General features: G+C 30.8%; 2 protein-coding genes across 2 annotated transcripts in view; both read left to right on the top strand.

Annotated features, from left to right (window-relative positions):
* LOC137425815 (uncharacterized) overlaps positions 1–15701 on the top strand; it is a 1363480-nt gene that overhangs the window by 472449 nt on the left and 875330 nt on the right. The window lies entirely within an intron of this gene.
* LOC137413387 (uncharacterized) overlaps positions 13225–15701 on the top strand; it is a 67665-nt gene continuing 65188 nt past the window's right edge. Inside the window, exon 1 of the mRNA XM_078775089.1 lies at positions 13225–13302. Coding sequence (XP_078631215.1) covers positions 13225–13302 — 78 coding nt within the window. The remainder of the gene's footprint in view (positions 13303–15701) is intronic.

Here is a 15701-nt window from a genome sequence, read left to right as displayed (position 1 = left end):
TAGTTTCTTGATAGTAATGATTATCATGATAATGTTTTGACTAGTTTCTTGATAGTAATGATCATCATGATAATGTTTTGACTAGTTTCTTGATAGTAATGATCATCATGATAATGTTTTGACTAGTTTCTTGATAGTAATGATTATCATGATAATGTTTTGACTGGTTTCTTGATAGTAATGATCATCATGATAATGTTTTGACTGGTTTCTTGATAGTAATGATCATCATGATAATGTTTTGACTGGTTTCTTGATAGTAATGATTATCATGATAATGTTTTCACTGGTTTCTTGATAGTAATGATCATCATGATAATGTTTTGACTGGTTTCTTGATAGTAATGATTATCATGATAATGTTTTGACTAGTTTCTTGATAGTAATGATTATCATGATGATGTTTTGACTGGTTTCTTGATAGTAATGATTATCATGATAATGTTTTGACTGGTTTCTTGATAGTAATGATTATCATGATGATGTTTTGACTGGTTTCTTGATAGTAATGATTATCATGATGATGTTTTGACTGGTTTCTTGATAGTAATGATTATCATGATGATGTTTTGACTGGTTTCTTGATAGTAATGATTATCATGATGATGTTTTGACTGGTTTCTTGATAGTCATGATTATCATGATAATGTTTTGACTGGTTTCTTGATAGTCATGATTATCATGATGATGTTTTGACTGGTTTCTTGATAGTCATGATTATCATGATAATGTTTTGACTAGTTTCTTGATAGGAATGATTATCATGATAATGTTTTGACTAGTTTCTTGATAGTAATGATTATCATGATTATGTTTTGACTAGTTTCTTGATAGTAATGATTATCATGATGATGTTTTGACTGGTTTCTTGATAGTAATGATTATCATGATTATGTTTTGACTAGTTTCTTGATAGTAATGATTATCATGATGATGTTTTGACTGGTTTCTTGATAGTAATGATTATCATGATAATGTTTTGACTAGTTTCTTGATAGTAATGATTATCATGATTATGTTTTGACTAGTTTCTTGATAGTAATGATTATCATGATGATGTTTTGACTGGTTTCTTGATAGTAATGATTATCATGATGATGTTTTGACTGGTTTCTTGATAGGAATGATTATCATGATGATGTTTTGTCTAGTTTCTTGATAGTAATGATTATCATGATGATGTTTTGACTGGTTTCTTGATAGTAATGATTATCATGATGATGTTTTGACTGGTTTCTTGATAGGAATGATTATCATGATAATGTTTTGACTGGTTTCTTGATAGTAATGATTATCATGATGATGTTTTGACTGGTTTCTTGATAGTAATGATTATCATGATGATGTTTTGACTGGTTTCTTGATAGGAATGATTATCATGATGATGTTTTGACTGGTTTCTTGATAGGAATGATTATCATGATGATGTTTTGACTGGTTTCTTGATAGTAATGATTATCATGATGATGTTTTGACTGGTTTCTTGATAGGAATGATTATCATGATAATGTTTTGACTAGTTTCTTGATAGTAATGATTATCATGATGATGTTTTGACTGGTTTCTTGATAGTAATGATTATCATGATGATGTTTTGACTGGTTTCTTGATAGGAATGATTATCATGATAATGTTTTGACTAGTTTCTTGATAGTAATGATTATCATGATAATGTTTTGACTAGTTTCTTGATAGTAATGATTATCATGATGATGTTTTGACTTGTTTCTTGATAGTCATGATTATCATGATGATGTTTTGACTGGTTTCTTGATAGTAATGATTATCATGATAATGTTTTGACTGGTTTCTTGATAGGAATGATTATCATGATAATGTTTTGACTAGTTTCTTGATAGTAATGATTATCATGATGATGTTTTGACTTGTTTCTTGATAGTCATGATTATCATGATGATGTTTTGACTGGTTTCTTGATAGGAATGATTATCATGATAATGTTTTGACTAGTTTCTTGATAGTAATGATTATCATGATGATGTTTTGACTGGTTTCTTGATAGTAATGATTATCATGATGATGTTTTGACTTGTTTCTTGATAGTCATGATTATCATGATAATGTTTTGACTAGTTTCTTGATAGGAATGATTATCATGATAATGTTTTGACTAGTTTCTTGATAGTAATGATTATCATGATGATGTTTTGACTGGTTTCTTGATAGTAATGATTATCATGATAATGTTTTGACTGGTTTATTGATAGTCATGATTATCATGATGATGTTTTGACTGGTTTCTTGATAGTAATGATTATCATGATGATGTTTTGACTTGTTTCTTGATAGTAATGATTATCATGATAATGTTTTGACAAGTTTCTTGATAGTAATGATTATCATGATGATGTTTTGACTAGTTTCTTGATAGTAATGATTATCATGATGATGTTTTGACTGGTTTCTTGATAGTCATGATTATCATGATGATGTTTTGACTGGTTTCTTGATAGTCATGATTATCATGATGATGTTTTGACTGGTTTCTTGATAGTCATGATTATCATGATAATGTTTTGACTAGTTTCTTGATAGTAATGATTATCATGATGATGTTTTGACTAGTTTCTTGATAGTAATGATTATCATGATGATGTTTTGACTGGTTTCTTGATAGTCATGATTATCATGATGATGTTTTGACTGGTTTCTTGATAGTCATGATTATCATGATGATGTTTTGACTGGTTTCTTGATAGTAATGATTATCCTGATAATGTTTTGACTTGTTTCTTGATAGTAATGATTATCATGATAATGTTTTGACTTGTTTCTTGATAGTAATGATTATCATGATAATGTTTTGACTGGTTTCTTGATAGTCATGATTATCATGATGATGTTTTGACTGGTTTCTTGATAGTCATGATTATCATGATGATGTTTTGACTGGTTTCTTGATAGTCATGATTATCATGATGATGTTTTGACTGGTTTCTTGATAGTAATGATTATCATGATAATGTTTTGACTGGTTTCTTGATAGTAATGATTATCATGATTATGTTTTGACTGGTTTCTTGATAGTAATGATTATCATGATGATGTTTTGACTGGTTTCTTGATAGGAATGATTATCATGATAATGTTTTGACTAGTTTCTTGATAGTAATGATTATCATGATGATGTTTTGACTGGTTTCTTGATAGTAATGATTATCATGATGATGTTTTGACTGGTTTCTTGATAGTAATGATTATCATGATGATGTTTTGACTGGTTTCTTGATAGTAATGATTATCATGATAATGTTTTGACTAGTTTCTTGATAGGAATGATTATCATGATAATGTTTTGACTAGTTTCTTGATAGGAATGATTATCATGATAATGTTTTGACTAGTTTCTTGATAGTAATGATTATCATGATTATGTTTTGACTAGTTTCTTGATAGTAATGATTATCATGATTATGTTTTGACTAGTTTCTTGATAGGAATGATTATCATGATAATGTTTTGACTAGTTTCTTGATAGTAATGATTATAATGATTATGTTTTGACTAGTTTCTTGATAGTAATGATTATCATGATAATGTTTTGACTGGTTTCTTGATAGTAATGATTATCATGATGATGTTTTGACTGGTTTCTTGATAGTAATGATTATCATGATAATGTTTTGACTGGTTTCTTGATAGTCATGATTATCATGATGATGTTTTGACTGGTTTCTTGATAGTAATGATTATCATGATGATGTTTTGACTGGTTTCTTGATAGTAATGATCATCATGATGATGTTTTGACTGGTTTCTTGATAGTAATGATTATCATGATAATGTTTTGACTGGTTTCTTGATAGTAATGATTATCATGATAATGTTTTGACTGGTTTCTTGATAGTAATGATCATCATGATGATGTTTTGACTGGTTTCTTGATAGTAATGATTATCATGATGATGTTTTGACTGGTTTCTTGATAGTAATGATTATCATGATAATGTTTTGACTGGTTTCTTGATAGTCATGATTATCATGATGATGTTTTGACTGGTTTCTTGATAGTAATGATTATCATGATGATGTTTTGACTGGTTTCTTGATAGTAATGATCATCATGATGATGTTTTGACTGGTTTCTTGATAGTAATGATTATCATGATAATGTTTTGACTGGTTTCTTGATAGTAATGATCATCATGATAATGTTTTGACTGGTTTCTTGATAGTAATGATTATCATGATGATGTTTTGACTGGTTTCTTGATAGTAATGATTATCATGATAATGTTTTGACTGGTTTCTTGATAGTCATGATTATCATGATGATGTTTTGACTGGTTTCTTGATAGGAATGATTATCATGATGATGTTTTGACTGGTTTCTTGATAGTAATGATCATCATGATGATGTTTTGACTGGTTTCTTGATAGTAATGATTATCATGATAATGTTTTGACTGGTTTCTTGATAGTAATGATTATCATGATAATGTTTTGACTGGTTTCTTGATAGTAATGATCATCATGATGATGTTTTGACTGGTTTCTTGATAGTAATGATTATCCTGATAATGTTTTGACTAGTTTCTTGATAGTAATGATTATCATGATAATGTTTTGACTTGTTTCTTGATAGTAATGATCATCATGATGATGTTTTGACTGGTTTCTTGATAGTAATGATCATCATGATAATGTTTTGACTAGTTTCTTGATAGTAATGATCATTATGATAATGTTTTGACTAGTTTCTTGATAGTAATGATTATCATGATAATGTTTTGACTTGTTTCTTGATAGTAATGATCATCATGATGATGTTTTGACTGGTTTCTTGATAGTAATGATCATCATGATAATGTTTTGACTTGTTTCTTGATAGTAATGATCATCATGATAATGTTTTGACTGGTTTCTTGATAGTAATGATCATCATGATAATGTTTTGACTTGTTTCTTGATAGTAATGATCATCATGATAATGTTTTGACTGGTTTCTTGATAGTAATGATCATCATGATAATGTTTTGACTAGTTTCTTGATAGTAATGATTATCATGATAATGTTTTGACTTGTTTCTTGATAGTAATGATTATCCTGATAATGTTTTGACTGGTTTCTTGATAGTCATGATTATCATGATGATGTTTTGACTGGTTTCTTGATAGTAATGATTATCATGATGATGTTTTGACTGGTTTCTTGATAGTAATGATCATCATGATGATGTTTTGACTGGTTTCTTGATAGTAATGATTATCATGATAATGTTTTGACTGGTTTCTTGATAGTAATGATTATCATGATAATGTTTTGACTGGTTTCTTGATAGTAATGATCATCATGATGATGTTTTGACTGGTTTCTTGATAGTAATGATTATCCTGATAATGTTTTGACTAGTTTCTTGATAGTAATGATTATCATGATAATGTTTTGACTTGTTTCTTGATAGTAATGATCATCATGATGATGTTTTGACTGGTTTCTTGATAGTAATGATCATCATGATAATGTTTTGACTAGTTTCTTGATAGTAATGATCATTATGATAATGTTTTGACTAGTTTCTTGATAGTAATGATCATCATGATAATGTTTTGACTGGTTTCTTGATAGTAATGATTATCATGATAATGTTTTGACTAGTTTCTTGATAGTAATGATTATCATGATGATGTTTTGACTGGTTTCTTGATAGTAATGATTATCATGATAATGTTTTGACTGGTTTCTTGATAGTAATGATTATCATGATGATGTTTTGACTGGTTTCTTGATAGTAATGATTATCATGATGATGTTTTGACTGGTTTCTTGATAGTAATGATTATCATGATGATGTTTTGACTGGTTTCTTGATAGTAATGATTATCATGATGATGTTTTGACTGGTTTCTTGATAGTCATGATTATCATGATAATGTTTTGACTGGTTTCTTGATAGTCATGATTATCATGATAATGTTTTGACTGGTTTCTTGATAGTCATGATTATCATGATAATGTTTTGACTAGTTTCTTGATAGGAATGATTATCATGATAATGTTTTGACTAGTTTCTTGATAGTAATGATTATCATGATTATGTTTTGACTAGTTTCTTGATAGTAATGATTATCATGATTATGTTTTGACTGGTTTCTTGATAGTAATGATTATCATGATTATGTTTTGACTAGTTTCTTGATAGTAATGATTATCATGATGATGTTTTGACTGGTTTCTTGATAGTAATGATTATCATGATAATGTTTTGACTAGTTTCTTGATAGTAATGATTATCATGATTATGTTTTGACTAGTTTCTTGATAGTAATGATTATCATGATGATGTTTTGACTGGTTTCTTGATAGTAATGATTATCATGATGATGTTTTGACTGGTTTCTTGATAGGAATGATTATCATGATGATGTTTTGTCTAGTTTCTTGATAGTAATGATTATCATGATGATGTTTTGACTGGTTTCTTGATAGTAATGATTATCATGATGATGTTTTGACTGGTTTCTTGATAGGAATGATTATCATGATAATGTTTTGACTGGTTTCTTGATAGTAATGATTATCATGATGATGTTTTGTCTAGTTTCTTGATAGTAATGATTATCATGATGATGTTTTGACTGGTTTCTTGATAGTAATGATTATCATGATGATGTTTTGACTGGTTTCTTGATAGGAATGATTATCATGATAATGTTTTGACTGGTTTCTTGATAGTAATGATTATCATGATGATGTTTTGACTGGTTTCTTGATAGGAATGATTATCATGATGATGTTTTGTCTAGTTTCTTGATAGTAATGATTATCATGATGATGTTTTGACTGGTTTCTTGATAGTAATGATTATCATGATGATGTTTTGACTGGTTTCTTGATAGTAATGATTATCATGATGATGTTTTGACTGGTTTCTTGATAGTAATGATTATCATGATGATGTTTTGACTGGTTTCTTGATAGGAATGATTATCATGATAATGTTTTGACTAGTTTCTTGATAGTAATGATTATCATGATAATGTTTTGACTAGTTTCTTGATAGTAATGATTATCATGATGATGTTTTGACTTGTTTCTTGATAGTCATGATTATCATGATGATGTTTTGACTGGTTTCTTGATAGTAATGATTATCATGATAATGTTTTGACTGGTTTCTTGATAGTAATGATTATCATGATGATGTTTTGACTTGTTTCTTGATAGTCATGATTATCATGATGATGTTTTGACTGGTTTCTTGATAGGAATGATTATCATGATAATGTTTTGACTAGTTTCTTGATAGTAATGATTATCATGATGATGTTTTGACTGGTTTCTTGATAGTAATGATTATCATGATGATGTTTTGACTTGTTTCTTGATAGTCATGATTATCATGATAATGTTTTGACTAGTTTCTTGATAGGAATGATTATCATGATAATGTTTTGACTAGTTTCTTGATAGTAATGATTATCATGATGATGTTTTGACTGGTTTCTTGATAGTAATGATTATCATGATAATGTTTTGACTGGTTTCTTGATAGTCATGATTATCATGATGATGTTTTGACTGGTTTCTTGATAGTAATGATTATCATGATGATGTTTTGACTTGTTTCTTGATAGTAATGATTATCATGATAATGTTTTGACAAGTTTCTTGATAGTAATGATTATCATGATGATGTTTTGACTAGTTTCTTGATAGTAATGATTATCATGATGATGTTTTGACTGGTTTCTTGATAGTCATGATTATCATGATGATGTTTTGACTGGTTTCTTGATAGTCATGATTATCATGATGATGTTTTGACTGGTTTCTTGATAGTCATGATTATCATGATAATGTTTTGACTAGTTTCTTGATAGTAATGATTATCATGATGATGTTTTGACTAGTTTCTTGATAGTAATGATTATCATGATGATGTTTTGACTGGTTTCTTGATAGTCATGATTATCATGATGATGTTTTGACTGGTTTCTTGATAGTCATGATTATCATGATGATGTTTTGACTGGTTTCTTGATAGTAATGATTATCCTGATAATGTTTTGACTTGTTTCTTGATAGGAATGATTATCATGATAATGTTTTGACTAGTTTCTTAATAGTAATGATTATCATGATGATGTTTTGACTGGTTTCTTGATAGTCATGATTATCATGATGATGTTTTGACTGGTTTCTTGATAGTCATGATTATCATGATGATGTTTTGACTGGTTTCTTGATAGTAATGATTATCATGATAATGTTTTGACTGGTTTCTTGATAGTAATGATTATCATGATTATGTTTTGACTGGTTTCTTGATAGTAATGATTATCATGATGATGTTTTGACTGGTTTCTTGATAGGAATGATTATCATGATAATGTTTTGACTAGTTTCTTGATAGTAATGATTATCATGATGATGTTTTGACTGGTTTCTTGATAGTAATGATTATCATGATGATGTTTTGACTGGTTTCTTGATAGTAATGATTATCATGATGATGTTTTGACTGGTTTCTTGATAGTAATGATTATCATGATAATGTTTTGACTAGTTTCTTGATAGGAATGATTATCATGATAATGTTTTGACTAGTTTCTTGATAGGAATGATTATCATGATAATGTTTTGACTAGTTTCTTGATAGTAATGATTATCATGATTATGTTTTGACTAGTTTCTTGATAGTAATGATTATCATGATTATGTTTTGACTAGTTTCTTGATAGGAATGATTATCATGATAATGTTTTGACTAGTTTCTTGATAGTAATGATTATAATGATTATGTTTTGACTAGTTTCTTGATAGTAATGATTATCATGATAATGTTTTGACTGGTTTCTTGATAGTAATGATTATCATGATGATGTTTTGACTGGTTTCTTGATAGTAATGATTATCATGATAATGTTTTGACTGGTTTCTTGATAGTCATGATTATCATGATGATGTTTTGACTGGTTTCTTGATAGTAATGATTATCATGATGATGTTTTGACTGGTTTCTTGATAGTAATGATCATCATGATGATGTTTTGACTGGTTTCTTGATAGTAATGATTATCATGATAATGTTTTGACTGGTTTCTTGATAGTAATGATTATCATGATAATGTTTTGACTGGTTTCTTGATAGTAATGATCATCATGATGATGTTTTGACTGGTTTCTTGATAGTAATGATTATCATGATGATGTTTTGACTGGTTTCTTGATAGTAATGATTATCATGATAATGTTTTGACTGGTTTCTTGATAGTCATGATTATCATGATGATGTTTTGACTGGTTTCTTGATAGTAATGATTATCATGATAATGTTTTGACTGGTTTCTTGATAGTCATGATTATCATGATGATGTTTTGACTGGTTTCTTGATAGTAATGATTATCATGATGATGTTTTGACTGGTTTCTTGATAGTAATGATCATCATGATGATGTTTTGACTGGTTTCTTGATAGTAATGATTATCATGATAATGTTTTGACTGGTTTCTTGATAGTAATGATTATCATGATAATGTTTTGACTGGTTTCTTGATAGTAATGATCATCATGATGATGTTTTGACTGGTTTCTTGATAGTAATGATTATCCTGATAATGTTTTGACTAGTTTCTTGATAGTAATGATTATCATGATAATGTTTTGACTTGTTTCTTGATAGTAATGATCATCATGATGATGTTTTGACTGGTTTCTTGATAGTAATGATCATCATGATAATGTTTTGACTAGTTTCTTGATAGTAATGATCATTATGATAATGTTTTGACTAGTTTCTTGATAGTAATGATTATCATGATAATGTTTTGACTTGTTTCTTGATAGTAATGATCATCATGATGATGTTTTGACTGGTTTCTTGATAGTAATGATCATCATGATAATGTTTTGACTTGTTTCTTGATAGTAATGATCATCATGATAATGTTTTGACTGGTTTCTTGATAGTAATGATCATCATGATAATGTTTTGACTTGTTTCTTGATAGTAATGATCATCATGATAATGTTTTGACTGGTTTCTTGATAGTAATGATCATCATGATAATGTTTTGACTAGTTTCTTGATAGTAATGATTATCATGATAATGTTTTGACTTGTTTCTTGATAGTAATGATCATCATGATAATGTTTTGACTGGTTTCTTGATAGTAATGATCATCATGATGATGTTTTGACTGGTTTCTTGATAGTAATGATCATCATGATGATGTTTTGACTGGTTTCTTGATAGTAATGATCATCATGATAATGTTTTGACTGGTTTGTTGATAGTGATGATCATCATGATGATGTTTTGACTGGTTTCTTGATAGTAATGATTATCATGATAATGTTTTGACTTGTTTCTTGATAGGAATGATTATCATGATAATGTTTTGACTAGTTTCTTGATAGTAATGATTATCATGATAATGTTTTGACTAGTTTCTTGATAGTAATGATCATCATGATGATGTTTTGACTGGTTTCTTGATAGTAATGATCATCATGATGATGTTTTGACTAGTTTCTTGATAGTAATGATCATCATGATAATGTTTTGACTGGTTTCTTGATAGTCATGATTATCATGATGATGTTTTGACTGGTTTCTTGATAGTAATGATTATCATGATAATGTTTTGACTGGTTTCTTGATAGTAATGATCATCATGATAATGTTTTGACTAGTTTCTTGATAGTAATGATTATCATGATAATGTTTTGACTAGTTTCTTGATAGGAATGATTATCATGATAATGTTTTGACTAGTTTCTTGATAGTAATGATTATCATGATGATGTTTTGACTGGTTTCTTGATAGTAATGATTATCATGATGATGTTTTGACTAGTTTCTTGATAGTAATGATTATCATGATGATGTTTTGACTAGTTTCTTGATAGTAATGATTATCATGATGATGTTTTGACTGGTTTCTTGATAGTAATGATTATCATGATGATGTTTTGACTAGTTTCTTGATAGTAATGATTATAATCATGATGATGTTTTGACTAGTTTCTTGATAGTAATGATTATCATGATAATGTTTTGACTGGTTTCTTGATAGTAATGATTATCATGATAATGTTTTGACTAGTTTCTTGATAGTAATGATTATCATGATGATGTTTTGACTAGTTTCTTGATAGTAATGATTATCATGATGATGTTTTGACTAGTTTCTTGATAGTAATGATTATCATGATGATGTTTTGACTAGTTTCTTGATAGTAATTATTATCATGATGATGTTTTGACTAGTTTCTTGATAGTAATGATTATCATGATGATGTTTTGACTAGTTTCTTGATAGTAATGATTATCATGATGATGTTTTGACTTGTTTCTTGATAGTAATGATTATCATGATAAAGTTTTGACTGGTTTCTTGATAGGAATAATTATCATGATAATGTTTTGACTGGTTTCTTGATAGGAATGATTATCATGATAATGTTTTGACTGGTTTCTTGATAGGAATGATTATCATGATTATGTTTTGACTTGTTTCTTGATAGTAATGATTATCATGATAATGTTTTGACTTGTTTCTTGATAGGAATGATTATCATGATAATGTTTTGACTTGTTTCTTGATAGTAATGATTATCATGATAATGTTTTGACTTGTTTCTTGATAGGAATGATTATCATGATAATGTTTTGACTGGTTTCTTGATAGGAATGATTATCATGATTATGTTTTGACTTGTTTCTTGATAGTAATGATTATCATGATAATGTTTTGACTGGTTTCGTGATAGGAATGATTATCATGATTATGTTTTGACTTGTTTCTTGATAGGAATGATTATCATGATAATGTTTTGACTGGTTTCTTGATAGAAATGATCATCATGATAACGTTCTGTCTCAGCTAGCAAAGCATGCTGATTACCCCTCACTTTATTGTACATGTGCTGCTTCACTCAACATCACTCGGAATGAGGTTGGAATTTCACTGGATAATGGTTTATAGAATGTGTTGAAGTGGGGGCTCGACTGCCTGGTAACCTTCAATGCAAAGAAAATTAAATTCTTGTCCATGTCTCGCTCTCGAAGCAAGTCTTTCCCATCTTTGCACATGGGGTCTTCAACCTTCAAAGAATCATGTGAGCTTCTGTTTATTGGTCTGACATCTCCTCTAATCTCTGTTGGGATCAGTACATTTCTGGTATTGCTAAAAGTGTGAGTTGGTTGTCTTTATCGAGCGCAGAGGTATTTACCTCTCGAGGCTGTTTTGTACCTGTATAAAATGACTATATGTCCCCTCATGGAGTACTGTTGCCACATTTGGGCTGGAGCACCGGCCTGACACTTATCTTTGCTTGATATAGACTCCAGAAACGGATAGTCAACCTGGTTGGTGCAGAGATGGCTTCAACTCTTCAACTGCTCTCACCGCAGGTCAGTTGCCACTCTTGGTTTGTTCTACACATATTTTCATGGCAAATGTTCTGTTGGACTTTCTAACTGGGTTCCTCCGGTTCTAGTGTTTGGATGCCAGACTCGTTTTGCCATCTCTGGGACCTCCATACACTACAGCTGATCCAAAGTGCAGAGCCAGAGGCTGTGCAGAAAGTTTTATTCTTCGCTATGAAATTCACTACCTGTAGCGTGCTTCCCATTATCCTATGATCTACCCAGCCTCAAGAAGTAAGTCAATTCATACTTCCTACATCTTTGAGCTTTAATCACATTTTTATCTGACTTCTACTTGATGTAACTTGGATGTTTTCTTGATATTATTTATTTATTTATTTTGTTTTCCTTTACCCTTATATTTTTCTAACCTTCCCTTGCTCCTTACCTTGAGTGACTTTATGCCTTGTTTGGGGTGATTTCCATTAGCAGAAAAATAATTGACTTGACTGCAACAACACTCACATGGCTTTTTTGTCGCACCATCCCCCTCGACAGAGGGGTGGGGTTCCCTTGCGTAATCCTCCCTTCACTTTTATCTTGCATTTTGAAACTGTATATGATTAGATATGATGAAGCATCAATGAACCTGATAAACCCTGCTTTGCCAGTTAAACCAGATATTGTAGATAAGATTTTGAATGTCACCTCCTCCTTGTACTTCCTCAGCCTGTATAAAACAGGGCATTTTTCACCTCCCTCAGCCAATACTGGCACCCGTTTGTGTGCTACATTTCTGCAAGGATTAAAGTTCTGCAAGGATTAAAGTTTCACCTTGCGCTTACCAGCATTTCTCACCTGTCAACAGTTTTCATCCCGGCATATGTGGCCGGCGAGGCAAAGACGATGGAGGCTCAGGAATCCCTTTTGGGCATTCCTGCAGCTATTTCTGCTAATCCAGGTGTGATGTTCTTTCAGTTGTCTTGGAACACCACTTTACTTTTTACCTGACTTGTTTCCATAATGTTATCTATTTTGATATTTTATGTTTAGTGCTTTTGTTTTTGTGTCCCAGTTTTCTAACCATGGTTCAATATATAATCAAGGGATTAATTAATTTTTGGAACATTATCTGGCTTTGCATTCCGCTCTCGAGCAATGACTTCTGACAAAGGTGACATTATTCCGGCGGCTCCAATATTCTTGCACTTACTTGCTTGTGAACGTTACACTGCATGGTAGACTTTTTTTGCTTGTTACCATCCATAATCGATTTCAAAATTCTAGCCGCAGGTTCAGCGAAGAATTGACCACCACACGTGCAGGAGACGGGGTTTTGCAATCACTTCTGTCTGTGTCTGTCTGTCTGTCTGTCTGTCTATCTCTGTGTGTGTGTGTCTGTCCAGGCCATAACTTTTTTTTTTTTTACCATTTCATCTGTTGTCAAATTTTCAGCAAAGTGTTAATATGATAATACAGAAAAGGCAAATTAATAATTTTGTCAAAAGGTTAAAGATCAGCGTCACCGAAAATAATAAATTTTCATCAAATTAACCGGAAATTTAAATTTACCATTTGAGTTTTGTCAAATTTCCAACAAACTTTATTATGAGAATATGGAGAAGACAAAATAATAGTTTGGTCAAAATGTCAAGGGTCTGTCACATAAAATCGTCAATTTTCATCTGATTGACCTGAAATTTAAAGAATGTGCATATTGGGTAGTAGAATTGGTTCATCAATCAAAAGCGAGAAGCTGATTGATGTTTTAGATCAAAAGGTCAAATGTCAAGGTTGCGTAAAATCATTAATTTTCATCCGATTGACCTGAAATTTAAAGAATATGCATATTGAGTCACAGAATTGGTTCACCAATCAAAAGCTAGAAACTGATTATTTTTTTTACATCCCAAGCTCAATGGTCAAGGCTGCATAAAATTATCAATCCTCATTTTGTATTTTTTACGGCGTAGCCCATAGGGCAAAGTCGTTTGGAACAGTTTGCCCATCTGTATGTATGTCCACTCAAACGTATACAAATCAGAGCTGAGGATTTGGTCACATGACAGAGTGATGTGATTATGTCTGATGTCATTACGGCGGTACGGCGGCTGACTCTCCACACCCCGCCATTTTAATTCCAATTTCATTCATGCCAAACATATCGTTGAACCTGTTATATATCACAATCGCCATGCTCTACCTTTACGTTATTCATTTAGTGTGAAACACAAAAACCGATTGTTAAAATGACCATCAAATATTGAAAGCATAGACGTCAAGTCTCTTCCAACAAAACGGTACGTATAGGCCTTCGGCGTCATGACTCATCTTCGGACCACTTCGGAAAATTTAAGCCCAGGTTTCTTAATACAGTTGTGTATCATTTCAGTAGTATCATTTTCGTAATAATAATAATATTAATAATAATAATATAGTAAATATGACCATAACACTTTAATCCCAATGTCATGACTACAAAGTTAATGGATTGAAGCGGTGTGTGGTTCATGAATCAATGATGAGCATTATACGAAACTAACAACCGCAGAAGTAAGGAATTCGCCTTGATTTTTTTTGACAGCATGTTACTTACCCAACCCTTGTGGGGTATATAGATTACAGTAGATTTTTGCACAGTTCTGTAAGTAAAACTTATCTCACGGATTTCGGGTTTCCTCCAAATTTCTTTGTTTAATGTTATAAACAGCACTTGCGACTGTTTAAAAAGCTCATCATGTGTGTTTGTGGTTTATACTATTTTACAAGCCCGGCCACGCCGCTGTTACACTTTCGGTCTTGTTAACTTTCTGTTGTTATTTTGAGAGTCGGAAGAAGAAGACATCCGAGTACAAACGGAGGCAGACGAGCTTTGTATTTTCAGATGCTTTCTAGTTTGAATTTTTGATTTGCATCCATATTTACATCCGCCACCAAAGGTGGATGGATGGAGGTTATGTTTTTATCCATGTTTGTCTGTGAGCAGGATATCTCAAAGTTATGGACGGATTCAATTGTTAAAGTTATGGACTTGGTGGACAGGTTAAGTGTGTGACCAGGGCGAATTGATTAGATTTTGATGAAGACCTGGATGTCGATCCCATAATTTTAAAGTGATTCTTCACCATTGAGAGATGGGGCCAAAAACGATTTATAGCAAGATATTTCAGGGTCCTGGACGGGTTATGAAAAAAAAAAACGGGGTGATTGAATTTGTAGTTTACATGAACAAGCCAATTCCATTTTGGGTAAGGTCCGGATGCAAATCCCACCTATCAGTGGGATACAAAATGTATACTGTTCACCCTGGTGCAGGTATGCACTCTACTGAGTACCGGTCCAGTTGCATTCCCTGTTTTA

Source organism: Myxine glutinosa, chromosome 4, assembly GCF_964187855.1.
Source record: "Myxine glutinosa chromosome 4, kmMyxGlut1.1, whole genome shotgun sequence".
Taxonomy (NCBI): Eukaryota; Metazoa; Chordata; class Myxini; order Myxiniformes; family Myxinidae; genus Myxine; species Myxine glutinosa.
The sequence above is the reverse complement of the archived record's forward strand: the minus strand, read 5'-3'. Positions and strand labels throughout refer to the sequence as shown.